The 27,989-nt window shown below is 51.6% G+C and overlaps 3 protein-coding genes across 11 annotated transcripts; 2 read left to right on the top strand and 1 right to left on the bottom strand.

The window, feature by feature from the left end:
• Window positions 1-1,290: 1,290 nt before the first annotated feature.
• FCHSD1 (FCH and double SH3 domains 1) lies at window positions 1,291-12,730 on the top strand. Of its 3 annotated transcripts, none has more exons than XM_059061055.2 (20): window positions 1,291-1,383; window positions 1,617-1,714; window positions 2,307-2,352; window positions 2,709-2,776; window positions 3,102-3,237; window positions 3,323-3,459; window positions 3,558-3,621; window positions 4,462-4,590; window positions 5,030-5,152; window positions 5,325-5,420; window positions 5,851-5,976; window positions 6,382-6,486; window positions 6,682-6,843; window positions 7,611-7,739; window positions 7,817-7,900; window positions 8,068-8,185; window positions 8,283-8,503; window positions 9,247-9,334; window positions 10,241-10,296; window positions 10,435-12,730. In XM_059061055.2, the coding sequence occupies exons 1-20, from the start codon at window positions 1,363-1,365 to the stop codon at window positions 10,498-10,500; spliced, it is 2,073 nt and encodes a 690-aa protein (XP_058917038.1). In that variant the 5' UTR covers window positions 1,291-1,362; the 3' UTR covers window positions 10,501-12,730. The 3 variants fall into 3 exon arrangements, with proteins under 3 accessions (XP_058917038.1, XP_066887909.1, XP_058917037.1); XM_067031808.1 differs by having other exon boundaries at window positions 1,317-1,383; window positions 3,096-3,237; XM_059061054.2 differs by having other exon boundaries at window positions 1,317-1,383; window positions 3,081-3,237.
• Window positions 10,950-15,137, bottom strand: RELL2 (RELT like 2). 4 transcript variants are annotated; one of them, XM_067031813.1, is made up of 8 exons: window positions 14,287-15,137; window positions 13,964-14,098; window positions 13,621-13,860; window positions 13,171-13,236; window positions 13,009-13,075; window positions 12,380-12,565; window positions 11,737-12,112; window positions 10,950-11,620 (listed from the first exon to the last, which is right to left on the bottom strand). In XM_067031813.1, exons 3-8 carry the CDS (start codon window positions 13,802-13,804, stop codon window positions 11,588-11,590), a joined length of 912 nt encoding a protein of 303 aa, XP_066887914.1. In that variant the 5' UTR covers window positions 13,805-13,860; window positions 13,964-14,098; window positions 14,287-15,137; the 3' UTR covers window positions 10,950-11,587. The 4 variants fall into 4 exon arrangements, with proteins under 4 accessions (XP_066887914.1, XP_066887913.1, XP_066887915.1 ...); XM_067031812.1 differs by lacking the exon at window positions 13,964-14,098 and having other exon boundaries at window positions 14,287-15,113; XM_067031814.1 differs by lacking the exon at window positions 13,964-14,098 and having other exon boundaries at window positions 14,272-15,096.
• HDAC3 (histone deacetylase 3) lies at window positions 14,469-27,236 on the top strand. 4 transcript variants are annotated; one of them, XM_067031809.1, is made up of 15 exons: window positions 14,469-14,856; window positions 15,445-15,527; window positions 16,864-17,006; window positions 19,186-19,267; window positions 19,399-19,455; window positions 19,577-19,632; window positions 20,022-20,155; window positions 20,664-20,744; window positions 21,116-21,189; window positions 21,345-21,409; window positions 22,614-22,703; window positions 22,829-22,887; window positions 23,146-23,225; window positions 23,538-23,695; window positions 26,589-27,236. In XM_067031809.1, the coding sequence occupies exons 2-15, from the start codon at window positions 15,459-15,461 to the stop codon at window positions 26,656-26,658; spliced, it is 1,218 nt and encodes a 405-aa protein (XP_066887910.1). In that variant the 5' UTR covers window positions 14,469-14,856; window positions 15,445-15,458; the 3' UTR covers window positions 26,659-27,236. The 4 variants fall into 4 exon arrangements, with proteins under 4 accessions (XP_066887910.1, XP_066887912.1, XP_058917157.1 ...); XM_059061174.2 differs by lacking the exon at window positions 14,469-14,856 and adding an exon at window positions 15,200-15,337; XM_067031811.1 differs by lacking the exon at window positions 19,399-19,455.
• The last annotated feature ends 753 nt before the right edge of the window (window positions 27,237-27,989 follow it).

Below are 27,989 nucleotides of genomic sequence, written 5' to 3'. Positions count from 1 at the left end.
CAAGGATGCTGGAGTGGCTGGAGCACAGTGAGTGGGGACCTGGAGAAGAGTATGGGCTGAAGGGGGAAAGACTGGCAGGGACCCAATGATGAACAGCCTTGTAGGCCATGATTTTATTCTGAAGCAATTGAGGAGTCTTAGGGAAGAGAGGGATGAGATTTTGCTTCCTTTAAAAAAAAAAAGATTGATCACTCTGGTTGTTTTCTGAACAATGGGTTGTAGGGGGAAGACTGGAAGCAAGGAGGCCAGATATCAGACCAGGAGACTGATAATGGGGGCTTGGACCAGGTTGGTGGTTCTGGAAATTGAGGGAAGTTGATCAATGGGAGATAGAACCTATAGGACTTGCTGATGGATGGAAGGTGGGGGTAGGAGGAAGGGTACATAGACTCTGGCTTTTTGACTCTCCTAACTGGATGGAGAATGGTTCCATTTAGTATGTTACCTGGGGGAGGTGACTGTAGAAGGATCAGGTAGAAGGAGCCATTTGAAAGTTTGCAGTACCTATTTAGATAAAGCGGTGATGTCAGGTGAGCTGTTGGAAATGTGAATCTGGAATTTGGGCCACAGATATCTGCCTTTTCCAAGCTGGGGGTGTGGTGAGGAGGTGTTGGGCCATGGATGGATGAGGAGGATGAGGAAAGTGTGTGTGCAGATCCTCAGAAAGCAGTGCCAGAGCGGGGATAGGGGGTATGTCCTGGGGTGTAGAATCTTAAGGGCAGGCCCTGAAGGCGATAGGGGCTTTCTGGGTTGCAAGTCCCCACTCATCTCCCAGCTCACGCCCACTCGCTGGTTTCGTTTTCGTTGGCCCTGTCTTTTCCTCTGGTACTGGTTCCTTCCTGGCTCCAGGCGTCTTTCTCACCCTCACTCACGCTGGCTTTTCCAGTTCAGTGGGAATTGGGAAAAGGTCTGAGATCAGCCCTGTTTCTCTCAGCACACGCATCTGCGCTCAGGCATCCAGTGATTCAGTTTCCCTGGTTACAGATTGAGTTCCTCACTATCCTTCTCCCGTCGCATCGGGATTGGAGATCTGCATATGTAAATGAATGATTAGCAATAATTACGAGCTAAATCAGCAGCGCTCCACCAGAAATAGAACCCAGGCGTCTTGACACAGAAACCTGGGGTTCCCCCTACCGCCCAGCGGACGCGGCGTCCACAGGGCGGCGCGGACCCTTTCCGGGGTATTCTCAGCAATAACAGAGGTTTAGTTCCTGCCGCTCTTGGCGCTTCGCGGCCCAGCGAAGAGACTGATCAGGCGTGGGGCGAGGGCGGAGCTGGGGCAGATCCTGGGCGGGGCTTAGCTGTGGGCGGGGCTTCCTCGAGTTCCGGAGTCGAGTTGCTGCCTGGGACGGAGCGGAGATGCAGCCGCCGCCCCGAAAAGTGAGCTTGGCCTGGGGACGGGGACTCCTGGCGGGCTGGGGGAGTGATGCGGCCCAAAGGGGCACCAGACCTGCGGTGGCGGACGAAGAGTAGGAAGGGGTTCAAGGGCCAACCCAGAAGTAACCGGGGAAACAGCCCAGCTCCTCCCTGGCCCCGCCCCCTCACCGCTCCCTGCGCGGAGTGTTTTTCAGGTCCCTGCGCCAGGGGTCTTCATCCTCTTCTTACCCACACAGGTGAAGCCATCCCAGGAGGTGAAGCTTCGCTTCCTGGAGCAGCTGAGCATCCTTCAGACCCGGCAGCAGAGAGAGGCGGACCTACTGGAGGATATCAGGTAGCCCTGACCCCCTCCACGTACCCCGACTTTCTCTGTCACACGCTCCGCCTCTTCTCCAACATACTACAGCTGTCGGGGTGGGCGGGGGGTGAAGAGCTCTCCAACCTGCCCATTCAAGGCCGTTATCCTAGGCCTCCCTCTCCAGATGCCGGATACGAATTATCCTTCCGCGCACCCCAACACACATAAACACACAGGGACCCTCCCTCAAACCCCTTCACTCCACACCGGCCCCTCCACACCCACAATCGAGCTTAGGGCAGAATCCCCCCTCCCTCTTCCAGACCTGTTGGAAGGCTGGCACACACTGTACTGAGCTGACCCCCATCAGTCCTCACCTCCAAGCTCATTGATGGTTCTCCAGGGGTGGGGAGGATCCTGCTGAGGCTCTGAGCACTGAGGTGAAGTTGTCCTTTGCTGCAGCTGCCCGAGGTGATCTCAAGGACTCTCTCTCCAGTCTCAGGCCCTCCTGGGATAGTCACACTCCAGGCCTGGCTCCCCTCTCCCTCCTGCCCAGGCTAAGGAGAGGGTCGAGGGTGGGAGAAAAGTACCAAACAGTAACACCACCCCATCCCCCTAATCTCCACAGATCCTACAGCAAGCAGAGGGCAGCCATTGAACGGGAGTATGGGCAGGTATGGGACTTCTTTCTCTGGACCTTCCCTTTTGTTCTAGCCTCCTTTACACTACCAGCAATGTGCCTCCACACATACTCCTGTTCTGGTCAAGAGCAAATGCCTAGAACCAGGCAAATTTGTGTCCAATCCCTGCTGTGGTACTTTTTAGCTGTGTGACCTTGGACAAGTTACTTAACCTTTCTTGGCCTCAATTTCTTTCTCTGTAAAATGGGAATAATAATAAGGACGGAATAAGTTAATGCATGTAAAGCACTTAGCAAAGTGGGTGGCATCATTATACTCTGATCATATGTTCTCCCAAATGGGGAGGGTCTTTGAAAGGGAACTGGGTCTTGTGATGACTTTCCCACCAGGCACTCCAGAAACTGGCTGGGCCATTTCTGAAGAGAGAAGGACACCGGAGTGGGGAGATGGACAGCAGGTGGGTCCCATGGTGGGGTGGCAGGGAGGCCAGGGAGCCAAGAAGGGATGAGGAGCTCAACCCCAGGAACCTATGAGGAGGGCACGTGAGCGGCAGGTAGCGCTGACACAGCAGCGGGAGAGCAGCTGACCCAGCAAGGACACTGGATGGGGGCGGAGGGCATAAGTGATCCTTGTGGCCGAGCTAATGGGCTGATCAATTGATGGGCTCCCAGACGAGGGGGATGGGAAAGCAGTCTGTCTCCCATAGTGTTGTGTGGGGGGGCAACTCGTGAAGCTTTGGAGTGCTCCCCTCCTCAATGCAGACTTTCTCTGGGGAGAGGCAGGATGGTGTTTGGTGCCTGGCGCTGCCTGCTGGATGCCACCATGGCTGGGGGCCAAGCCCGGCTCCAGGCATCTGACCGATACCGTGACCTGGCAGGAGGCACAGGGCGGAGCGCTAAGGAGCAGGTGCTTAGGAAGGTATGGCTCAGTGGATGGGGTGAAGGAAGGGCTGATTCGGGGATGGAGGTGATCTGGATCAGGACTTGTGTGTCCATGCCCCTAGGGAGCAGAGAACCTCCAGAGGGCACAGGCTGAGGTGCTGCAGTCTGTCCGGGAGCTGAGCCGAAGTCGAAAGCTGTATGGGCAGCGTGAACGGGTGTGGGCCTTGGCACAGGAGAAGGCGGCTGATGTCCAGGCCAGGTGGGGTCGTGGGGAGTTAGGAAGCCTGTGGCATCGGGGGATGGAGCCAAGGTGCCATGGCTGGGCCTGACCTCCGCTCCTCTCCCTTGCCTGCACAGGCTTAACCGAAGTGACCATGGCCTCTTCCACACTCGGACCAGTCTCCAGAAACTCAGCACCAAGGTTCAGAGGATGTGGGCATGAGTGGGGCAGGGAGAGGTGGGCAGATTAGTCTAGTGGTTTGGAACCTGGGGGCATAAGTCAGAGAGACTGGGATGAACCCAGGCTACCCTGCTTCCTTGGTGCATGACCTTGGTAAACTTGATCTCTCTGAGCCTCATTTTCTTCATCTATAAAATGGAAATAGTACCTTTGTTTTTCATTCCTTTAATATGCAGTTATTGAGGACTTCTATGTACTTGGCATTGTTTGAAACACTGGAGATATGGTGGGGAGCACTACCAGCAGAGCTCCTGCATCCACAGCCTGGTTAGGGGAGACAGATAGTAAATAAACAAAGACTCACTATAAATGAAAAGAAGGTGATATGATAAAGCATCACAGGGGAGTGTAATTTAGAGGGAAAGCCTCTCTGAACAGGTGGCCTGAGTGTCAGGGAGGAGCTAGCCATGCAGAGATGTAGGGGAAGAACATTCCAGGGAGAGGCAATGGTGAGTGCAAAGGCCCTGAGGTGGGAATAACTTTGTAGGCTCAAGGAACTGAGAGAAGGCCAGTGTGGCTGGAGCACTGTGAGCAAGGGGACGAGCACTGTGGAAAGACTCAGAGAGGGTGCTGGGGCCAGCTCATGTTGGACCTGGTAGACCACGGTAAGGAGCAGTTGGGATTCTATCCTAAATGTATGCAGTTGTCACTAGAGGATTTTGAGCAGGAATTGTATGTAAAATTTTTAGTATGGTTTGCCAGTTATCTCAGTAATGTGAGAAGCCATTCTGGATCTGGGTTGGCCATGGAAGGACCCCAAGGGTCCAGGTCTCCCAGTTGACACCTATGTTCCTCTCCTAGCTGTCTGTCCAGTCGGCCCAGTACTCCCAGCAGCTGAGAGCGGCCCGCAATGAGTACCTGCTCAACTTGGTGGCCACCAATGCCCACCTTGATCACTACTACCAGGAAGAACTGCCGGCCGTGCTCAAGGCCAGTCTTAGCCTAGATACCGCTGCCTCCCAGCAGGGAGGGCGTCTCCCTGCTTCCCACCACCATCAGGCTGGGTGGGGCTGGGGACCTAGTCTGCTCAGAGTGGGCAGTAGATACATACCTGGGTTCTGCTTCCGCTTCTAGTTGGCTGCATGACATTGTGCAGAACACTTACTCCTCTGAACCCCAGTTTCTTCATCAGGACTAACCCCTGCTCTGCCTACTCCATAAGACTAATGGGGCTCAAGGGAGAGAATGAATGTGAAAATGCTTTTTAAACTGTTAAGTGCTGTGTACACATGAGGGCCTATTATTAGAAGCAATAATAATGTCTTATTACTTCTCAATTTCCCATACCTCATCCCCATCACCCATTCAAACCTGGACAGAGAGGCTGCTTGTGGGAAGGGTGGTGTCAGCATCTTGGGGTTCTCTTCAGGCCCTGGTCAGCGAGCTGTTGGAACACCTGAGGGACCCGCTGACTTCACTGAGCCGCACTGAGCTGGAAGCTGCAGAGATGGCTCTGGAGCATGCCCACCGTGGAGGGCAGGCGACCTCCCAGGTAAGCTCCCCAGAGACCCTCTTTACCCTTCTCTCCCAGTACAGCGCCCCCTCCACCACTGCATGTCTTCCCCTTTCCTTCTCACCTTGTCCTCTCTCTACCAAGAAGGGCTGGGGACAGGCTTGGTGAGGGAGCCAGTGAGTGGCCTACTTTGATTTTTTCCAACTACCAGGTAAGCTGGGAGCAGGATCTGGAGCTTTTTCTTCAGGAGCCCGGAGTATTTTCCCCCACCCCACCTCAGCAGTTTCAGCCAGCAGGGACTGATCAGGTGAGACCTCTCTGCTAGGTGGAGTCAGGCCACTTGGAAAGGGGACTGTGGTGTAGGCCTCTTCCCCATTTTCCTTGTCCCGGTTTTAACTTAGAGACTATTAAACCATGGAGAGAGGGTTTCAGAACCCCAGTTCACCTCCCTCCCACCAGGACACAAAGTAACACACTTCCTCCTACCCTTCTGTCCCTTCACTGCACTATCTTCTTCATTCTACCTCTGTCCCTCAACCTGGATCCCACTTCTGGGACTCTCTGTGTGTCCACGTGAATGCACACCTGTGTCCACAGTCATAGGTGTGTGCTCCCACCTATTTGTCCCTGACCCTGGAGGTCAGGAGACAAGGAAGAAAAAAAAGGAGGGAACTGGAGGGAGGAGGAATGAAGAAGGAGCAGCATCAGGTCATTCTCACAGCTCCCCATTCATTCAGGTGTGTGTCCTGGAGCTGGAGCGGGTCGCAGGAGGTGGGGCCGGGGAGAGTGGCCTGGAGAAAGAAGTTCAACGCTGGACGAGCCGAGCTGCCCGAGACTACAAGATCCAGAACCATGGGCAGCGGGTGAGGTGGGGAGTGCAGGTGTCAGGGGGTGGGCAAGAAGAGCTGAGAGATGGGGATCCCGGCGTCACTGGGGATGTCATGGGGCTGCAGGCAGGAGAGGAGGGAGGGGTAGTTAAGCCGACAGTGTGGCACAGTAATTTAAGAGCATAACCTTTGGGACTAGACTCACCTGGGCTCAAATCTTGCTCTGTTGCTTCCTAGTTATGTAACCCTGAGTGAGGGAGTGACTTAAGCTCTCTGGACCTCAGTTTCCTCATCATTAAAGTGGGGCTAATAATAGCACCCACATCACAGGGAAGATGAGATGACATAATGCATGTGAAACAACTGGGAAACTACCGGGTTATTAGTAAGTTGTGCCCCATAGTATCTCCACCCGCTCCTGTCCTCTGCATCCCCAACCAGGTGCTGCAGCGGCTGGAGCAGAGGCGGCAGCAGGCTTCAGAGCGGGAGGCTCCAAGCATAGAACAGCGGCTGCAGGAAGTGAGAGAGAGCATCCGGCGGGCACAGGTGAGGCACAGCCCAGGGGTTAGAGCCACTGAGATCGCACCTCCTCCGGCAACACCCTCCTTCACTCCTTTATCTGATGGTGGGGATACTGGAGGCAGGAGGTAGAGGGTGGACACATCTGGGGAGGAGGCTCCACTCACCTCCCAAGGGCAGGCCCAGCCATAGCCTTGACTGACCCCCTCTTCCCTGTGTCAGGTGAGCCAGGTGAAGGGGGCTGCCCGGCTGGCCCTGCTGCAGGGGGCTGGCCTGGATGTGCAGCGCTGGCTGAAGCCAGCCATGACCCAGGCCCAGGATGAGGTGGAGCAGGAACGACGGCTCAGCGAGGCCCGGCTGTCGCAGAGGGACCTCTCTCCCACGGTGAGCTCCCTCCACTCCCTACCCATAACACACGCAGGAGGCTAAAGAGCTCCAGTGGAAAGCAGAGCTTATAAAGTGGGAATCACACTAGTAACTAACTCAAAGCATTGTTGTGAGGCTTAAATGAAATCACTTAAGTATGACTCTTGGCACAGTTTGTAACATAGAGAGCTCTCAATGAACTTTTATTATGGAGTATAGATGGTGGTTATGAAAGGTCCTGAGAGCAGACTATAAGCAGTTTGAGTACCAGCCACTCCACTTACTGGCTGTGTGATCTTGGAAAGTGACTTAGCCTTTCTGAGCCTCAGTTTCCCATTAAGTAAAATGAGGTTAATAGTTTCGCAAAATAACACTGGGTTATTAAGAAGTTTAAACAAGACAATGTACATAAGATACTTAGCACGGTGTTTGGCACATATCAGCGCTCAATACTGTAACTCTGTGATTATTGTTAGTGTTATCTTGCTCTGTGGTGGTTCTGCGTGTGACCCAGGGTGAACGGATGGGGGGTACTACCTTGGAGGAGGATCCACAGTGTTAAGGAGAGGATGGGGTAGGAGGGAGGCACAAGAGCTAGGGGATATGGGGATATATGTATACATGTAGCTGATTCACTTTGTCATACAGCAGAAACTAACACAACATTGTAAAGCAATTATACTCCAATAAAGATGTTAAAGAAAAAAAGGTAGAATGGAGGAGTGAGAGATATAGTGGGTGCTTGAGACTGGCCTCACAATGATGTCTGTTCTCTGTCCCCCCAGGCTGAGGATGCTGAGCTGTCTGACTTTGAGGAATGTGAGGAGACTGGGGAGCTCTTTGAGGAGCCTGCTCCTCCAGCCCTGGCCACCAGGCCCCTCCCCTGCCCTGTCCATGTGGTGTTTGGCTATCAGGTGTGAATGGAGGTGGGGAGCTCAGACAGGCAGGGATGGGGAACAGCCAGTCCTGAATCCTTCTTTGTGGGGCCCAGGCAGGACATGAGGACGAGCTGACCATCACAGAGGGCGAGTGGCTGGAGGTCATAGAGGAGGGAGATGCCGACGAATGGGTCAAGGTGGGTATGGACCCGGGGCTCTGACCTTGGCAAGGGGGCAGTGGGAGGGGCTTCACTGTGGCCTGGAAAGACCCAGCCAGGCAAAGCTGGAAGCCTGAGTGGAGGAGGGCCAGGGCCGTGGACTGCTGAGGCAAGCCTGCTTTCTGTTCACGTTGCTGGGTGAGCAGGCTCGGAACCAGCACGGTGAGGTCGGCTTTGTCCCTGAGCAGTATCTCAACTTTCCGGACCTCTCCTTCTCTGAGAGCAGCCATGACAGCGACAATCCTTCAGGGGCAGAGCCCACAGGTAAGAAAGGGAGAAGAGTTACTGAGTAGTTGTGGCCCTGGTCTGGGGGCACTGCTGCCCGCCTCTTCCCCTCACTGTCTCTCCTGGGCTTCCGCAGCGTTCCTGGCCTGCGCCCTGTACAGCTACACGGGACAGAGCGCAGAGGAACTGAGCTTTCCCGAGGGGGCACTTATCCGCCTGCTGCCCCGGGCCCAGGATGGAGTGGATGACGGCTTCTGGAGGGGAGAATTTGGGGGCCATGTTGGGGTCTTCCCCTCCCTGCTGGTGGAGGAGCTACTTGGCCCCCCAGGGCCATCTGAACTCTCAGACCCTGAACAGGTGAGGCTTCCTTTTCCCTGGGTCCCCAGGCACCAATGGTTTGACCCTCCCATGCCAGGGAGGTCCCATATTTGTCTTAATGCCCCCTCCCCCCCTATAGTGGCTTGGGACTCCCCATCTCCTTTGGCACAGAGAAAAGGGAAACCAAGGCAGTCTTCATTAGAGTTTGGTTGTCCTTCTTTAGAGCTGGATCTTTTCTGTTACTTTAGGCAGTAATTAGATCTCTCTGAGCTTGTTTCTTCACATGCATGTAAAAGGGGGACAATAATGCCTCTTTCAGGAGGCTAACTATCCTGATTAGAGATAATGGAAGTAAAGCGCTTAGCACAATGGCCCATAGGTGCTTTGATATATGGTACCTGTTGTTCTAGCAAGAAGAGCATAGGAGTCAGGAGTTCTAGCCAGGACTTTGTCACTAATTAGCTCTGTGATTTTGGATAGATGGATTAACCTGAGTCTCACCTCTGACGTAGGAATCATCAAATCCTTACCTCATGGGGGTGGTGGTGAGGACTGAATGAATTAGTACATGTGAAGTGCTAGCAAAATGTCTGGGACATATTAAGTGTCAATATATATTGGCTGTTGAAATGTGTATCGCCTACAAGCCCCACCCAGATACAAGCATTTGGTCACTCTCTGGACTGGGGAGTGACGGGACAGGAACTGAAGATGGGATGGGAGGAAGAGCTGGTGAAACCTTCCCACATGCCAGGAATAACTCTTTGCCCCCTCATCTCCAGATGCTGCCATCCCCTTCCCCTCCCAGCTTCTCCCCTCCTGCACCCACCTCTGCCTTGGATGGGTCACCTGCACCTGTCCTGCCCGGTGGTGAGTAGAGGAGCTGGGGGTCCTGGGAGGGTAATAGACAGGAAGAAGGAGGAAGTCTAGAATTCCTGGGTTACACTCAGCCCCTCTGCCTGCCCTCAGGAACCTCCTCCATCAGGCTCTCTGAAGCATGATGGTAGAAGAGCTTGGGCTTTGGAGCTGGGCCCACTGTTCAAACTCTGCTCTATGACTTCCTAGTGTGATTTAACATGTCTGGGCCTTTACAGAGTGAGGAGGAAGGTCCCTTCCTCACTGAGTTGTGAGAGTTAAAGGGATGTCTATAGAGTGCCCAGTGTTGTGCTGGGCACATAGCAAGCATGCACTTAGTAGCTGTTTTCTCATTATTTTAAGAATTAGCCAGTTTCTCCCACAGTGTTTTCCCAATACACATCCTCTGCTCTTAGTGTTCTTGAATCCTACAAACACCTGGTTTGCATCATCATTTTCCTCATCCATCTTTTCTTTTTTTTTTTCTTGTTCTTGTTGTTACCTCATCCATCTTTTCTAAAAGGTACTTTCACTTTCTTCAATGCACCCCTGCAACTGCAACCTTGGAACCCCTGTGAGCGTTTTCTGCACCCCACTTCTCCAGCATCCCTCGTTCACTTTGAATGATTTAGTACTCAGTCATTCATTGTGTCTGTTGGTGTTTCATTATGCAGTTCCTGGCAGCCATTAGGGGTGGGGGCGGTGTGGAGCCCTCCTGCCCCCGGTACCTTTAGCAGGCCCGATTATACAGTAGGTGCTCAATAAGTGTTGAGGTTGGATGGATTGATGGATATTATGACCCAGGTTAGTGACTATTAGTTAATTCAACAAATATTTACAGAGTGCCACTGTCCTAAGTGCTGGAGATACAGAACCAAACAAAACAAAGTCATAAGACTGACTTGTGGTTCTTATTTCCAGACCAAGACCTGGACTGCCCTGGACCCCTGGACATGATGGCACCTCGACTCAGGCCGGTAAGGGCCCCGCCCTTAGAGGAGAGTGTTTGGAGAGGGGTCACTCCAACTTGTCCTGTTTTATCTGCAGGACAGAGGGAATGGACAGGGATATCCCTAAGGGAGGCCTCTGGTGCACTGACTGTGTGTTCCCTACAGATGCGTCCACCGCCTCCCCCGCCAGCTAAAGCCCCGGATCCTGGCCACCCAGATCCTCTCACCTGAAGCCAGGGGGAATCACCTTCCCCCAGTGATGCTGCTGCCCCTATCTCCGTGCTATCAGAGACCACCCCTCCCCACTGTGATCCAGAGCGACACAGCCAAAAGCTGGAATCTCCCTGATTTCCGTTCTCACCTTCATGGGTAGAAACTTCTTCTCTCCCTATTTCTGGGGCTGGAACCCACTCCTTTTTTGCCATCATCCTCCAGCCATCTCTAAGGGCTGAAGCTACTCCTTTGTCTTCTGCTACCACCCCATCTCTAGGGTGGTAAAATACCCTGAAATCTCTGGGACTGGAATTCATCCTCCAAAGTCTCAAGTGGCTCTGGCTTATTTGTGTCTCCACCTTGGTTCTGTGAATCACCCCACTCCAGATGCCAGAGCCACTGGGGTTGGGGGCTGGGATGGGGGCAGGCCTGTCAGAAGGAGCTGGAGCCAGTATGCGAAGCAGCTGTAATTGTCTGAGCGGATTTATTGACAGTGAATAAAGGGCACAAAGCCCAAGCCAGGGCCTGGGCCTCTTGTGCCAAGAGGGCAGGGGGTCTAAGGTGCTATTGCTTTAAGGGCCCACCAAGGGCAGGGGCCTGCTCCCAGCCACACTCTCTAGCATATGGAGTGAGGTGATGGGGAAGGCAGGTCAGGCGGCCTGTTGGCAGGCAGGGGAAGGGGAAGAGACTGAGGACCGGGGGTGGGACTTCTCCCAAGGTCCCCCAGCCTGAGACCGTGCAGTTCCAGGTGGAAGTAGGGCTGGTCCCTCAGCTGGGGGGCAGTGCTGTCCAGTGGAGAGGAGGGGCTTCATGCCCAACCACCCCTTGGCCCTGCCAGCTGGTAGTCCATCAGGGCAATGAAGGAGAGGAAGGGTAACAGTGTTGCCTCCTATTCAAGCTGTGTCCCCGCTTTTCCCCAGGGGCTGCAGGACCTTCCCTATCCCCTGGAGCACAAGCCCACTCCCCACCACCAAACCAAGGAATATGTACCGAAGGCTAAGCCTGCAGTTTAGCTTGGGGGTTTAGGGAACCAATGGGCTTAGGTAGTTTAAAGTAGGGGGTGGGAGGATGAGATTATTTGACTTGGGGCCCAGGCAGACTCACCTCACACACCCCCTGCCCCCTGTGGTGGGGACACCTGAGAGAGAGAGGAGGGGTCAACAGTGGGAGAACAGGAGGTGGGTCATATCAGTGCCCCCTAGAGTAGGGGCAATAAGAGCTGAGCCCACTGCAGCCCACCACATGTCTTCATACCTGGTGATCTGAGGTGTCCGGTGTGCTTGGCTGTCCATTTGCCTCTTGACTGGCCAGCCCTGGGCTTGGGCCCCTCCCTCCAGCCCCCAGCATCGACTCTGCAGAGGCTCCAGGGCTCCTCTCAAGTGCACGAGGGACTAGGCTGCTGTCCCTGAGTCCTCCATTCTGCACTGGGGGGCTGGCAAGGGCCTGGGGCTGTGGCCTCTCAGGGGGAAGGCTCTCAATGGCAGGCATCTCTGTCCTGGGCTGCCCTCCGCCAGACCCCTGGCCACCCCCTGGGTCCTGCCCCCCACCAGATCCCCAGCTCCTGTCCGTGGGGGAGCCATCACGATGCTCATGCAGCCCAGAGCGCTTCTCAATGTGTGTCACCCGGAACCTAGGAGGGGAGGGAACACTGGGGCTTAGGACCACCACTCAGAGGCTGCTTGGCCCTTCCCTCCGATCAGGGACATCCTGGGTTTGATAGGCACTTCCCTCTGGCCTAGGGCAGGGGAGACCAGATTGTGGGGCACCTTGTGCAGCCTGGCTTCTGCTGTGGCTCACAGTCCACAAAGAAAGAGCCAGGGCTTACCTTTGGAGGCAGGTGCCTGACCGTTGGGGTCCCCACCTCAACTTCCCTTTCCCTGGGGCACTCTGTACCCACCTGCCCACAGAGAACACAGTGGTTTCCCCAGGCCGGGGGCGACTCTTTCCTTCCTTGGAGCGTCCCTGACGGACAAGTGGGGGTCTCTTGTTGCGGCTGCAGTGGATGCAAGGGGCTGCGGAGCCCAGGTGCACTGTGTGATGATGGGAGGGGGCTCCGTCCTGCAAGCTGGAGGTGGCATCCACACTGGACAGCAGGGAGGAAGGGACCAGGGGTGACTTTCCCAGTTTTCTTCCTGTTCCACTTGCTCCTGTTCTTTCAGCGTGCTCCTTAAACCCCAGATGCCCTACTTCCTCCAGGCCCCACCATTTGTTTCTTGTCTTTGTCTAATAAACTCAATATGAAGATATTAGTGACCATGTGTTCTCCCTCCCGGGGCTAAAAAGCGGGCAATGCTTAATGCAGAGGAGTGGCATAAGGGGTGAAGGTTAGGCTTGATGATATCCACAGGAGAGATGTGGTTTGAAGGACTCAGGAGTTCTACAAAATGTCCTTCTTCCTGTGTGTTAACCAGCCTTACTCTCCCCCTGTCAACCCAAACATGCAAGAAGACTGGGAGAGGAATGTGCAGGAGGAGAGGGTACTCTCCAAGGCAAGCTAAATCGTGCTGGCCCTTGTTCTCAGCTCACCTGGACAGTTGCATTGTCCCTTCTCCTTCACTGTCCCCCAGCATCTCCTTCAAGGCCTCAGCATTGGCTGAGGGGAGAAGGAAAAGAGGGGGTCAGTGGAGGCAAAGGCCAGGGCAAGAGAAAGTTGAGGAGGTGGGGAACAAGGGGCCAGCATACACCCACCTTCATTTTGGATGATGCATCGAACAATCCTCTCTACTGTGTCCTCATTCATGTCATCGTCCTCAGCTGAAGGATGAAAGAGGTTGGTAAGGAAGCAGTAAATGAGTCAGCTTTGGGGGTACATTACCTGGTGGCTTCTTGCTCAAGACCTACTCCTTTAGCAAATTGCCATCATGCTGTACATTAGCATTTCAAGGGCCAGGGCAGAAAAGATGGGGAAATCAATGGGAGTCCAAGACTCATCAGTGGGCCCTTCCCACCCATGCTGCCTACTCTAGCCCTGCTTTTGGGGTGGTGGCAACCCACTTGCTCTTGCAGAGTCAAGAAAGCATTACTAGACCTCCTGAAAGCTTGGTCGGGATTTGGCCTGCGTCTGTTGGCCAGGAAGAGGTGTGGGGAGAAGGGTCTGGGAGAAAGGTGACTGAGCCAGGTTCTAGGCTGTTCACTCACGGGGCTGGAGCTGGGTGTCGTCAGGCTCCGAGCCCCTCGAGGTGCGGCAGCGGTAGCCTTTCTTCTTGAGCACGTGGCAGATCATGAAGCCTACCAGGCCCATGAGGAAGAAGACCAGCACAAGCAGGAAGAGCATGTACAGCCCATGTTGGGGCGGCTCCAGGTCAGGCTGTGGTTCCGACATGAGGCTCTGGGGGGCGAGCGCGGGCCAGGGCGCCTCCTGGGGTTAGGGGGCTGCAGCTAGAGATGGCGGGAGGGATAGGAATGCCTTCTTCAGGATCCGAGACAGGAAAGCCTCTGAGGTCTGGCCCCACCCCGTACCCAACCAGGGAGCTGTCCGTGCCAGGGGTGCTGGTCCGGGCCAGGGGTGCCAGACGGCAGCTGCGCAAGCTGTCTTCCACGACCCTGGTCCGCTTCCCCGACGCCCAGAACGTTCCCCTTTACAGCTTGTCCTGAGCTTCCGTCCCTCCCAAGGACACTGCAGAGCGAGATGGGACGGAATTCTTAGGAGGCCTGCACAAGGATCGTGCCTGAGTCAGCGTCCACACCTCCTCTGCGCCGGCCTGAGCCAGGCCTCCACAGCCCCCTCCCCTTCCTGTATGCTCGCGCACACACCCCCTCCCGCCTTTCTGTTCCTCCCATTCTGACCACCTGGCCCACCGGTACCGGTGGTTTAGCTCTGGCTCCGGCTCCGGCTCGGGTTCCGGTTCCAGGGGCGTCCTAGTCCGGCTCAGGGCCCCCGACGCCCTCCCGGCGCTCATCCCTTGCTTTCTTCCCCTCCCCCCTTCGCCGCCTCAAGGGCTCCGGGCTGCGGCCGCAGATACCCGTGCCGCGGCAGGCGGGGGGAGGGAAGGATGGAGAGGGATGCGGGCTGGTTGGGACCGGAGAGAGGCTCCGGACAACTCCAGCCCTGGGAAGGGAAGGAGAACGGGGACGCCGCCGCCGCCACCCTGGGTTCCCAAAAGCCTTCGACCGTCGCCGGCCCGGGACCAGGGGGCGGAGCGCAGGTGTGCCGGGCGGAGAGCGAGAGCCTTGCGCGCTTGTGAGCGCAAGTGTGATGCGCGCGTGACTGCGCCGCTCCCCCCCTTCCCCGACCCCGCGTCGGGGGAGTGTGCGGTGCCGAGTCCTGGGTCCGGTGAGAAGGACAGGCAGTCAGGCGAGAGTGCTCTCTACTGGTCTATCGGACACGGCTGGCTTGGCTCCTGCCCTCAGATGCCCCGGCCGGATGTGTAGCAGGTAATCTTCCCAGTGGGCCGGGGGGAGCCGGCTTTCTGCACCCGAAAGGGACAGCGTGGCCGGTTCTCCGGAGCTTCCTAGAGAGGTGCCATGGCCTGCGCCCCGTTTGGGACAGGTAGTCGGACGGGATGGCTCAGCTTCCCGAGAATTTGACCCCCGCCCGGAAGGAAATGGCCCTCTCATCCTAGGACCGAAGCTACCGTCCTCCGGCCAAGGCCAGACGCTCACGCCCCAGAACCTAGAAGGGCGTAGCAAGGCGAGGGCGGAACTCCGCAGGGGGCGTGGCCTGGGCGTGGTGTAAGGGAGGCCGGCTTGAGTCTCCCGGTTCCGCAGAGGCAGGCTGCGTGCTTACGCAGCACGCAAGACCGGGGTGGGGCAGGCGGCCAGGCTGGCGGCGGAGGCGCGGGGCCTTCTCCCGCCGGCACCATGGCCAAGACTGTGGCCTATTTCTACGACCCCGACGTGGGCAACTTCCACTACGGTGAGGGAACAAGGTTGTAGGCGAGGGATTTCGGGACGCGGAGGTTTCGAGGTCGGGGCTACAACTCCAGGGATGCGTACTGACGAACTCTCTTCTCTCACCCCCAGGGGCTGGTCACCCTATGAAGCCCCATCGCTTGGCATTGACCCATAGTCTGGTCCTGCACTACGGTCTCTATAAGAAGATGATCGTGAGTCTCGCGGCTTCTGCTGGGGATTGAGGGTGGGGAGGAGCTGCGGCCCTAGGGATGGGTAGGCTGCACTGAATGCACCAAGAGCGACCCACCCCTAGAGTGTGGGGGGGTGGTAGAAGGAACCAGGAGCACCCCCATATGCAGTGTTGGTGGGTGCATCCACTGACTTAATGAGAGATACTTTTTCACCTTAGGTCGGCCACCTTTTGACCTCAAGTGGACCAACTCTTGGCCTAGGGTTAGGGTGGAGTGGGGCTGGTTTGAAGACACAAAGTTTTTCCCTCCCCATCATCTTAGGGCAGTTCTGTGGCCTCAGAGAAGGGAAGGCGGCTGGATCACTGTATCTGGATGTGAGGTTTACCCTCATTCCCATCCCTTCTCTGCCACCTCTCTCCACCTCCAAGCTAGAGCTCCAGGGAGGACTTTGCAGCCCTCTGTGTATGTGTGTGTAGGACAGAAGGAGATGTCCTGGGTATTCCCTTTTCAACCTAGAATACCACCCCCTCCACACACAGTTATACTTAATTACTACCTATTTCTCCATCTCCTGGATATACACATGCTGTCTGTCCCTGGCCTGGAATTTATAGCAGTGATATGTGATTATAAAATATTGTTCGGCCCTGATGCATTGCAAGGGGAATTAGTCAACAGTATGAATGAGTGTCCACTGCTTGTGCTGAGGCACAGACAAGTGAATTGGTTGTAGAAAAGATTGAGGTGATGTTAGTGCATGAATCCCTGACTCTCTTGAAATTGTTTGCCAGTATGTGCCTTTGAGCATTTTCTGGGGAGAGAAAAACTTTTTGCTCTTGTCCGATTTCTAAAGAAGTGTGTGAACCCCTCAAAATATAATAAATCTCTGGCTTTAATAATAATAATTAAATAATAAATCACCTGGGCATCTTGGGTTTTAATTAGAAGGTTGTCTTGTGTCCCATATTATTTGATTCCAAAATTCAGAACTCAGAGGAGAGAGAGGACAGAATCAGAGCCCAGGGGAGATGAGTATGAAGAGAATCAGGAATAGGAGATCCAAGGAACAGGGCAGGTGGAAGGGGGTTAAGGTCTGAGAAGGTAGGAAAGGCTGGGCTGGAGGTGGGATGGAAAAGGCAAGCCCAGTGGTCGTTAGGGGGCTTGATCATAATAAACCACCAAGCTAATCAGAGTCTCTCTTCACTGACATTTGTCTCATAGAATAACAAGGATTGGGGGGCGAGGGGACTGCTGTGTGTGGTTTTGGACAGTCCCCAAGTCTGGGCTCAGTGTGGGCAGTTTCAGCCCAGTGACTGGGACTGACCCTGCCTGGGTTCACCTTGTGTTTCCATCCGAGGTCTTCAAGCCATACCAGGCCTCCCAGCATGACATGTGCCGCTTCCACTCTGAGGACTACATCGACTTCCTGCAGAGAGTCAGCCCCACCAATATGCAAGGCTTCACCAAGAGCCTTAACGCCTTCAACGTGGGCGATGACTGGTGAGGGGAGGACTGGGACCTTTGATGCCAGACACCTTGTTGCCAGGCATTTCAATGAGAGTACTTGAGTGAGGTCTTGTGGCAGCAGTGGGAAGATATGATGGAGGGGGGATACTTGTCAATGAATCATCATTTACTCACTTGTTTATTCAACAAATATTTATTGGTCATTGGCTCTAGGCCAGGCCCTGTGCTAAATGCTAGGGATGCAATGATCAACAACAACAAAACAATTTTAATATTGCACTTGTGCTAAGGCCTCTGAAGGAGAGGTACATGACAGACTATGAGAGTGTATACATGGGAGAATTCTCTAGCCTGGGTGGGGGCTGGTCAGTGGAGGCTTCCTAGAGGAAATAATAAAGATTGAGCTGAGATCTAAAGAAAGTAGGAGGTAATTAGAGGAAAGGTAGTTGGGAGGATGGAGGGTGAGGGGAGGAATGTCTTGGGCAGTAGGGACAACATGTGCTAAGGGTCTGTGGTAGGACAGAGTGTGGCTTATTTGAGGAACAGAAAAAAGGCCACCCACAGAATCAGAGAGTGATCTGAATCGAGGCTACAGAGATAGGTAGGGCCTTTGAAAAGTAAACAGCCCTATTATGAATTGGGGTTTTTAACCTCTTGAGTAGGGGGAAGTCATCAAAGGGTTTTAAAAAGCAAGAGAGTGATTAGACACTACCACATTTACGTTGAACTCATATCATACGAAGTAGACTCAGAGTTAGGCCCTGTGGGAAGAAGGTGGACAACAAAGATAAGCCATGATCCTTGCTTCCATTCTAGTCTACATCCACAAAAATATAGTGATCACAACAGCTGCCATCTGCTGAATTCATTTTTAAACTTTTTGTTAGGGAAAATTTCAAACATTTCTGAAAGTGCAGTGAACCCGCATATATCTATCATTGAGCTACAACACTTAAAGCAAATGGCTAATCTTTCTTTGACTATATCCTCCCATGTTAGATTATTTTAAAGCAAATTCCAGATGTCACACCCTTTTATCCATAAATACTTTACTATATATCTCCAAATGATACTCTTTTAAAAAAGTGAACAATATCATCACACCTGAAAAATTAACAGTAATTCCTTCATATCACCAAATATGCAATCAGTACTTAAATTTCTCCAATCGTCTCAGATTTTTTCCTTTTTGCAGTTGAATTACTTTAATTAGGATTTAAACAAGGTCCACATATTATATTTGGTTGCTACATCTCTTAAGACTTAACCTAGAATGTTTCCTTCTCTCCTTTGAATTTATTTTTTGAAGAAACGCGGCTGTTGATCCTATAGTTTCCTACAACAGCTACAGTTTATTGAGTACTTACTCTGCTATGCCAAGGATTACTGGTATATCCACCTAAGTCTCACACCACCCGTGAGATGTAATAGTCCTTTTCCTGATGGTAGGCGTAAGTACATAAACTGAAATTTGAGGAGATTTTGGTAACTTAGCCTCCTGAGTCACATAACTGATCAGTGGAGGTGGCGGGATTCAGATCCAGAGCCCAGGTTTTTAAACACTACACTAATCCGTTTCCCTGAAAGATCCTACCAATAGAAGCAGCCTGGGCTGGAGGATAGAGGCCAACTCCTCAGGCTGACACTGAGCACCTTCCCAACCTTATCCCCACACCCCTGCTGCACAGGGTGTCTTCCTGGAATACCCTTTGTTCCCCATTCAGCCTCTCCAAGGCCTTCTCAGCCTTCACACCACCATGAAGCTTCATGCCATGAAGCCTTTCTTGACCACACCAGTCGCAGTGGTCTGTCCTGCACACACTGCCCTGCCCATTGGGTTTTTCAGTTACATGCTGTCTTGGGAGGTTTCTTGTTTTTTGTGTTACTGCTACTGCTATTTCTGAGTTCACTTTATAGGTCTGGGAATGCAGAGTCAGCCCTCAGGCCACAGCTGGGGCCTGTAAATGCTCTTTGTGCAGCTAGGGAGTACTACCACTGGGCTTCTCTACTTCCCATCCAGTGCCTCGCACAAGGCTCGGTACATGGTTTGGTCTAAAATATTTGTCAAATGAAATTGCAGATAACTCAGGTATGTAGGAGGGGCAGGGGGGTTATTGAAGCATGGAGATCAGAGGGCTTTGGGGTAGGGAGAGAGGTGTAGGAAGGGAGTGGACAAGGGTAAAAGGGCTCCAACTTGCTCTTCTTCCTGCAGCCCAGTGTTTCCCGGGCTCTTTGAGTTCTGCTCCCGTTACACAGGCGCATCTCTGCAAGGAGCAACCCAGCTGAACAACAAGGTGACCATAGCCCCGAGTTCTATTTCCCCCTTCCTGTGGGTCCCTGAATCCATGGACTTAACCCTGATCCTGAGCTCCCAGCTTTGGCGGTGGGCAGGAGAAGCCCTGTGAGTTGGGTGTTTGTCTTTCAGATCTGTGATATTGCCATTAACTGGGCTGGTGGTCTGCACCATGCCAAGAAGTTTGAGGTGAGTGAGGAGGAGATGGGGGAGACAACAGCTACTGTAGGGTAGGAGGTCAGGATGACACTAGGGGGCAGCTGGGTGGAGGAGTTGTTCCTCTCTTTGTAAGACCACTCTCTTACCATAGGCTTCTGGCTTCTGCTACGTCAATGACATTGTGATTGGCATCCTGGAGCTGCTCAAGTAAGTAGCCTGGGAAGAGATGGGGGAACTTAAGAGGCTCTTGGCTGAGGAGGTCTGAGACTGCCCTGGCCCTGACCCTGACCTCCACCCCACACTAGCTTTTCCCAAGTTCTTGATGCTTTTCTCAGGCTGCCTCTTCCTGTGCTCTGCTGCAGATTCCCTGCTGCCTGCTCACATTTCAGCCTTCTCTGCACATCCCTCTCCTGTCCCTGCCTCCAGGCTGGAGCCCCAGGGTTGCCCTTAGGGAACTGGTGGTATTAGGTTTCAGGTGACTTGGGCCAAAGTAGACTCTAAATAATTCCAGACCTTGTGTTTGGGAGGAGTGGGTTGGGGGGTTTTCCTCCTGGGGTTCACCTCTGCCTCAGACCCTGGCTTTGCCCTCACCCCAGGTACCACCCTCGGGTGCTCTACATTGATATTGATATCCACCACGGTGATGGGGTTCAGGAAGCCTTCTACCTCACTGACCGCGTCATGACAGTGTCCTTCCACAAATATGGAAACTACTTCTTCCCTGGCACAGGTATGGGAGTAGGAATGTCTGTCCCCTTCATACTCTTCAGCTCTTACCATGACTTTCTCCTCCTCAGCCTCAGGTCTCAGCTCAGATGGCCCCCTCCTTGGAGAAACCGTTCCTGATCACCCCGTTACTCTGCCACATCACTCTGCTTGTATTTTTCAGGATACTCACTGCTGTTTGAATTTATTGTGGTGTTTTGTTTTGTTTACTGCCTCCCACCTTATTGTGCCTACCTCCCAAGAATATAAGCTTGGTGGGATTTCAGTCATTTCGTTAGTTCTCTTTACTGCTGTATCCTCAGTGCCTAGCTCCCAGCTTGGCTCATGGTAGGCCCTCCAAAAGTATCTGTTGAATGAATGCAAGCTGCAAGGGACTTAGTGGTTCGAGGGAGTGAGTGGTGGACGCACATAGATGGAGTGAGAGGCCCTCGGAGTACAGATGGGGTTGAAGCGGCTGGGTTGTGGATATCTCCCGGGTACTGCTGCCACTCCCACCCCCCACTTCCCTACAGGTGACATGTATGAAGTTGGAGCAGAGAGTGGCCGCTACTACTGCCTCAATGTGCCCCTGCGGGATGGCATTGATGACCAGAGTATGTACTGAAGTCTTCTCCCCACTCACTAGGCTCCTTCTCTGTCTCCTTGAGTTAACCTCTTCTGCCTGGTGGTGTCTACTGTTGAGCCTGGTGTCCTTAAGGATGAATGGCCTTCAGAGGGACCATGAACCCCCCGGAAATTGTACGCAACATATTGTATGTGCATTTTCCTGGGAAAGAGGGTCATTAGCTTCCATCAGTCACTCCAGAAGTTCATCAGACCCCACCTAGAAGTTCAGAACCAATGGTTGCCCCCTTTGGGTTGCCCCATTCCTGGGCTCCACACTCTCTGAATCCCCTTTTTCCTTTTGTTCCCTGTCTCCCCATCCCCTTGGGGTGCCAGGTGCCCATCTTTGGCCCTCTCCCAGGTTACAAGCACCTTTTCCAGCCGGTTATCAACCAGGTAGTGGACTTCTACCAACCCACGTGCATTGTGCTCCAGGTAATACTGTCAGTGCCTCCTCAGGCACTGGGCTTGAGGGAAGAGAGCAGGAAAGAGGAGAGTCCCTAGGCTGGTGGGGGAAGGGAAGTGAAGGACATCTGTGACATTCTGAGTAGTTACCTCATTGTAGCCACCTTGGGTTTTGCTTTTTTCAGTGTGGAGCTGACTCTCTGGGCTGTGATCGATTGGGCTGCTTCAACCTCAGCATTCGAGGACATGGGTGAGACCTGCCCTCCTTCCACTCCTCCAGGTTGTCACGTGGCCTTGGGCCTCAATACATGGAATGGGAGTAGTTGGGGAATGGGCCTCACCTCCTTTTGGGACTCAAAAATAGCTACATGTTGTACTTTGAACCAGAAATATCACCTTAAACAGTGTTCCCCAGTTGGTCATTCATTCACAGTAGGTTTTTATTAAGCACCTATTATGTTCCAGGCATTGTACTAGGAGATGGGAAAACTCCCATGGAGTTTACAGTTTAGCCTAGGAAACAGACAAAAAATAAGTAAGCAAACAAGACAGGTAGATAGTTACAAATTCTATGAAGGAAAAAGATAGAAAGCTAAGACCCAGGATAACAATGGAGAACCTACTTTAGATAGCACGATTTGGAAAGAATTTCCCAAAATTCTGAGCTGAGATCTGGAGGCTAAAAGGAGCGAGCCATAAAAGGAGCAGAGGGAGGTCTATCCCAAGCAGTGAGGAGAACCCATGCAGAGGCTCTGAGACAGGGCAGAGCTGGTATAGTGGAGGAGATGAAATAAAACCAGCAAGGGTAGGGACAGGGAGAGCAGGCTGCAGGTGGTTTGAGGTGAGGTCTGAGAAGTCGGCAGTGGTGGGGTTGTGAAGAGCGTTTAGACCCTGGTAAGGAGTCTGGATTATATTTCAGATGTGATGGGAAACTTTAGACAGGTTTTAAACAGGGAAGTGATAAGATCTGGCTCATATTTTAAAGTGACTGCTCTGAGTGCTGAATGGAGAAAGGTTTGGGGTGGCAGGGGCATACACAGGAGTGAAGTGGGAAGACCAGTTAGGAAGCTATTGGGGTTGTGTAGGCAGGATGCTAAGTTGGAGGAGGTGGTTGATGGAGAGGAGCAGATGATTTGAGTTATAATTTGGTGGCTAAACTGACAGCACTTGCTGGTGCCTTGGTGAGAACAGTTGATTAACAGGTCAGGTGCCAGGGTGGGTGCTGAGCAGGACAGAGGTAGGAGTGCACCCTATTTTAAAGTTTTTATTGAGACACAACATGTGGATAATAAAGTGCACAAATCTCAGGGATATAACTCAGTGATCTTCACTGCCTAGATCAAGATAGAGAACATTTTCTAGTTTTCTTGTGCACCTTTCCAGGCAGTATCTAGAAGCGTATACTTTGGCTTTTGGTAACTTCTGCCACCCGTTCCTCTGGTTCCTTTTAACAGGGAGTGCGTTGAATATGTCAAGAGCTTCAATATCCCTCTGCTGGTGCTAGGTGGTGGTGGCTATACTGTCCGGAATGTTGCCCGCTGCTGGTGAGCACGGCCCCATTTTCCCTCCTCCCCCTTGTCCAGTGTGAGCTAGGGGCTCCCTGAGAGATGGCCAGGTGGGCCCTTTAGCCCACTTGCTCAGCCTGCCCCCCTCTGCTGGTTTGTTTCAGGACGTATGAGACATCACTGCTAGTAGAAGAGGCCATTAGTGAGGAGCTTCCCTACAGTGGTAAGGACCACCCTGTGATGCCCCCAGAACAGGAAGGCCATTTTCATAAGACCCCAAAATGGCCTGGTTTGAAAGCAGGTGGAAAGTGTGACTTTCTCAGAGCTCTGCGGACTAAACCCCTGGACCCAGGTCAGGGAAAAGGTTGGGCAGCTATTATGTAGGGGTTTTGGATGGAAAGGAAAGAGAGTGGCAAGTCTTGGGACCTGCCTGCCTCTATCTGAGCCATAACGTCTCCTCCTAATCTCCTTTTCCCCTAAGAATACTTTGAGTACTTTGCCCCGGACTTCACGCTCCATCCAGATGTCAGCACCCGCATCGAGAATCAGAACTCACGCCAGGTCAGCAGCTCGGAGAAGCTGAGCACCAGGGCGGGGGAGCCCAGGAGAGGTCCAAGATGTGGGAAATCAGAGAAACCACGGAAGAAAAGAAAGTTCTCAGCCATCACTGTCACTGTTATCAGCTAGGAGGCAGCCCAGGTTAAAGTAGAAGCAGTCAGGGTTGGGAGGAGGGACAGTTAACAGCTGGGAGATTCAAACTAAGATGCAAGGTGGGATTGAAAGTAGGACAGTAGGGGCAAAAGGCAGTTAGAAGCATAGATGCCCTGAGAATCACTGGGAGCTGCTCACTGTCTATTCCTCATCCCCAACCAGTATCTGGACCAGATCCGCCAGACAATCTTTGAAAACCTGAAGATGCTGAACCATGCACCTAGCGTCCAGATTCACGATGTGCCGGCAGACCTCCTAACCTATGACAGGACTGATGAGGCTGACGCAGAGGAGAGGGGTCCTGAGGAGAACTACAGCAGGTCTGGGGCAGGGACTTGAGAGCAAGGGATTCCCACAAGCTTTTTGGGGAGGTTAAGAGGGAAAAAGTACATTAGAGGGCATTAGCCTAATTGTCTTTGGCTTACCTCCTTTGGTATGTGGCAATCCCACACTTTTCTGCCCTGCTTCTAATGACATAAGTAACATATGTTTGTTGTAAAAGTTTTAAATAGCACCAAAATATGTTCAGTTTGCTTTTACACGATCCCAGACCCGTTTCACAAAGTAACCAATGTTAATAGTTTGATTTCTATCTTTTCGGATTTTTTTCTGTAGATTACAACTGTACTCTTCAACATTCATATATAAACACAAGGGCACACATACACTCATTTTCAGAGTTGTGCAGTCTTTTTTTTTTAATACAAGTTGGATTACTCTATACATGTTCTACAATTTCCACCTTTTTTTTTTAACATAACAGTGTATCTTTCCATGCCAATATATAAAAAAATCTGCTTCATTATTTTATTAGCTGTATAATATTCCATTGTGTGGATGTAGCATAATTTAACCAAGTGCCATTGACGGGCATTTACATTATTTCCCATTTTATCCATATTACAAAGAGTATGGAAGTGAATCCCCGTACATATACATCTTTGCATGCTTGTTTGAGTGGGTGAGATTCCTGGAATTGTTGCTGCTAGGTCAAAGGCTGTGTGCACTAAAATTTTTTTTTATTTGTTGCCAGATTGCCTTCCATAAAGTCTGTAACAGTTTATATTCTTGCCAGCATTTTACTCACTCCTTCCAGATTCTAAGCTGGACAGGTCACTGCCCATGTACTGCTCTTGAAAGGCCCTTAGATTTCTTTCCTCTGTTAATTTTCTCAGTTGTATTGTGTATGTGTGTGTGTTTTTATGTCTTTACCTTTCTGAGATACATATTAAAATATTTACAGATGCACTGAATTAGGGGAAAAAAAGAGACTAGAATAGACTTTTTTAAAAACCCCAAACCAGGCTTTTCTGAAAAATGAAGGGAAAAGATAGAAGAACCCAGAAGTGCAGAAACAGATGCACTTAATAGAGAACAGATTTCCTTACGTGACTGGGGGATAACCACTGCTGGACGCTTGTAGGACACCTGGTCCTGCTCCCACGCACTGTTAGATGTTTGAGCTGGCTCTGCTGCAGAGTCTTATGGGCTTCTCAGTCCCTTCCAGAATCTTCTCTCTTTCTTAGAGTTCAGGCTTCCAGATCTCTCCTCTGGACCTGGGCTCTACTGCTTAGACCCTTGGGACCACTCCAACCCTTCTCCTCTGTGAGTAACCCCTTATTTTTTCTCTTGGTTGAGGAAGTATCTGAACATCTGGCCTCAGCGATCCTTTTTGACCCCTCATCTCCTTCTCAACTTCTCCAGGTCTCTGGGGCTTGACTTTTGGAAATTGATTTTCTTAAAAATCTGTTTTTAAGTTCTTCCTTTTGGCAAAGTTTGTTTCATTTTCATCTGTAGTTCCAGGCTGGTATCTGGGCCTAGTCTCTGCATTATACAGCCTGCTTTCAACAGCCAACAGAAGCCTCAGGCCTCTTCCTGTCCTAAGCCCTACCATCAGACCACCCACTGAGCTCCTTTTCTTTGATGCCTATAGCTCCAGCTTGCATATCATTTGCAGAGTAGTAATAAGTTTTACCACTTTTTGTGGGCTTGCTAAGCAGCAGACTGTTACTGAGTGCTTTATGTTAAAACATACATGATACAATGTCATCCTGTCATTAGTCTCTTGCCATCCAACAACCCTAAGAGGCACTATTCTTAAATTACCAGAAGAGGAATCTAAGGCTCAGAGAGGCTAAATAACTTTGTGAAAGTCCCACAGCTAGTTAAACATCAGGGCTGAGATTCAAACTCGAGTCTCTGACTCCTCACCTTTAACCCTTTTGCACTTAGAGGTAACTGAGACATTGCCTTCCAGGCAGAGGGAGCCTTTCCTGACTTTGTTCCTCAGCTTCTCTTTGATGACTTTCTTCCTTCTTTCTCAGTTATCAGCTGTGGGCAGGATAATTCAGTTATACATGTTCTCCCAGAGAATAGTTTTCTTTTTTTCCAAAAAGAAAGAGAGCAGTATTGAGTATTTATTGGACCTTGTGTTGCTTTCACATCCCTTTGCTCACTACAGGTTTATAGTATGTCACTCCTCTGCTAAAAATGCTCCTTTCCATTGCACTTAGAAGAAAATCCAAATTTCTGACGGTGGCTTTAAAAGGCCCTGCATGCTTTAAAAGGCCCTTACCTATGTCCCTGGTCTCATCTCTAATGACCCTCCTCTGTGCACACTTCCCCTAGCCACCTTGACCTCCTTTTCTCACTGGAATACATCAGTCTCTGTCCACCTCATAACTTCTGTACTTGGTTTTCTTGCAGCTTGGAATGGTCTTCCTGATATCTTTGCCTGTCCAGCTTCTTCTCAGACTTCAGGTCTTACCTTGTTAGAACAGCCTTTCCTGATAATCCTATCTGAAATTTTACCTGTTTCCTCCCATCACACTCAGTCACATCCCTTTATTTCATTTTATGCATAGTGCTTTCCACCATCTGAAATGACCATATTTACGTTTTTACTTTGTTAGTTATTGTCAGTCTCATTTATTTGGTGAGTTTTTTGAGGATAGGCAGAAATTTTGTCTGATTGATTCTCTATTGCTAAGGCTTATGACAGTGTCTGGCACAGATTAGTCTGTCAGTAAATGTTTATTGACTATATGAATGCATGAATGAATAGCAGTCAGTCTCTACCAGCAGAAGGAGAGGAGTGGTTCCCTGACAATAGGGGCCTGATAAGTGGCTCCAGAGAGGGTGCCTATGTGGGAGAAGATTGGAACTTGGAGAGTGGGAGCCTGACCTCTCTTTCTCTCTTTCCTTGCTTTGTAGGCCAGAGGCATCCAATGAATTCTATGATGGAGACCATGACAATGACAAGGAAAGCGACGTGGAGATTTAAGAGTGGCTGGGCTTGCTATGTCCCTAGATATTCCTTTTTACCTCTTGGTTGGGTAGGAGGGAAAAGGTGTGGCTCTTCCAACCCTGGTCAGGTTACTCTCAGGGCTTTTACCAACGCTGGGGAAGGGTTTGGAGACCACGTCTTGTTCTGGAACCAATATCCCCTCTCTTCTCCCTCCCAAGGTCTGAGAATGGTACCTATTAGGGATTGGATGGGGACAAGGATAGCCATCTCTAGGACATCTTGGGCGGTGAGCCCTAGAGGCCAGTCCCAGCCCTTCTGGCTCACTTATTCCTTCCCTACTTCCCCCTAACCCAGAGACTTTAGGGGTGAGGGGGTAGACAGGAGTAAGGTTGCCTTTGACTTCCTCCTGGGTTCTCCTAATGCAGGCCTTGTTTCCAGTGCAGGTGAATAGTAAGGGATTTTAGGGGGCTCTGTCTCCCTAACACCTTGACCCAGATGATGGGAAGTGCAGTTTTGAGATGGGGGAGGATGTGAAAATGTCCTGTTCTAACTTCTGGCTTTATGTCCATTTTACCACCCTTTTTATTCAATAAACCAAGTTGGTATTTTTTGTACCTTTTGCCTTTCTGGGAATATTCTTAATTCTTGCTAGCTGCCTGTGTATGAAGAGAGAGGAAATGGGGTGATGATGTATGCAATAAAAATCGTAGTTAACATTCATTCAGCACTCACCTTATTAGGACCTGTATATATGTATTCTACTTGGATTCTCTTACTCATATATAGGGAGTTAAGAGAGCATTTTAGTTAAGAGTTAGACAAACCTGAGCAGATTACTAGCTTAAGAGAGGGAGTGGAAGATGACTTCAGGTTTTTGAAACTGGGTGTTGGGATTGGTGATGCTAGTTGGTGAGGATACACTGAGATAAAACGGTGACTGACATAAGCAGTTGCTCCTTATCTACATTGTCTATGTGAAGAATGATGCTAGATATTGTAGTAGCCACAAACATGGACTCTTCCCTGGAGGAGTTTGTAGTCCAGTAGGGAGTAAGATAAATGCTATAGTAGATGTAGACAGTGGTACAAGAAAGAAGAGTAATACCTGGATCACTCCTTCTATGCTCTAATCCTGCCATTTCTCAACACTAGCATAGAACGTAAGTAGCTTTTGAACTGTTTTGGACAAATTGATTTCAAAGTGTGGGCTGGACAACTCTGTGCAACTGTCCATCAGGCAATTAGAAAGTGGAAGGTAGGAGATGAAGGTCAGATGTAGGAGCCAGCCAGCTTGGCAGAGTCTTTGTAATATAACAGACCCTAGACTGAGTGCTGGGCTCCCTAGTGAGTGAGTCACTGACTGCCCT

The sequence above is a fragment of the Kogia breviceps genome, chromosome 4 (genome assembly GCF_026419965.1).
Source record: "Kogia breviceps isolate mKogBre1 chromosome 4, mKogBre1 haplotype 1, whole genome shotgun sequence".
Lineage (NCBI taxonomy): Eukaryota > Metazoa > Chordata > Mammalia > Artiodactyla > Physeteridae > Kogia > Kogia breviceps.
Note: the sequence above shows the minus strand (reverse complement) of the source record. Positions and strands in the feature narration are given on the sequence as shown.

Bases quoted from the DNA above. Each gene is read 5' to 3' on its own strand.
- HDAC3 (XM_059061174.2), top strand. From the start codon at position 15,283: ATGGCCAAGACTGTGGCCTATTTCTACGACCCCGACGTGGGCAACTTC. The intron at 20,745-21,115 runs GTATGTACTGAA...GCCCTCTCCCAG, and splicing joins GGATGGCATTGATGACCAGA to GTTACAAGCACCTTTTCCAG. The intron at 21,190-21,344 runs GTAATACTGTCA...TGCTTTTTTCAG, and splicing joins CCACGTGCATTGTGCTCCAG to TGTGGAGCTGACTCTCTGGG.
- FCHSD1 (XM_059061054.2), top strand. From the start codon at position 1,363: ATGCAGCCGCCGCCCCGAAAA. The intron at 5,421-5,850 runs GTGAGACCTCTC...CCATTCATTCAG, and splicing joins AGCCAGCAGGGACTGATCAG to GTGTGTGTCCTGGAGCTGGA. The intron at 8,504-9,246 runs GTGAGGCTTCCT...CCTCATCTCCAG, and splicing joins AACTCTCAGACCCTGAACAG to ATGCTGCCATCCCCTTCCCC.
- RELL2 (XM_067031813.1), bottom strand. From the start codon at position 13,804: ATGTCGGAACCACAGCCTGACCTGGAGCCGCCCCAACATGGGCTGTAC. The intron at 13,076-13,170 runs GTGGGTGTATGC...TTCTCCCCTCAG, and splicing joins ATGCATCATCCAAAATGAAG to CCAATGCTGAGGCCTTGAAG. The intron at 12,113-12,379 runs GTGGGTACAGAG...CTCCCCTCCTAG, and splicing joins ACTGTGTTCTCTGTGGGCAG to GTTCCGGGTGACACACATTG.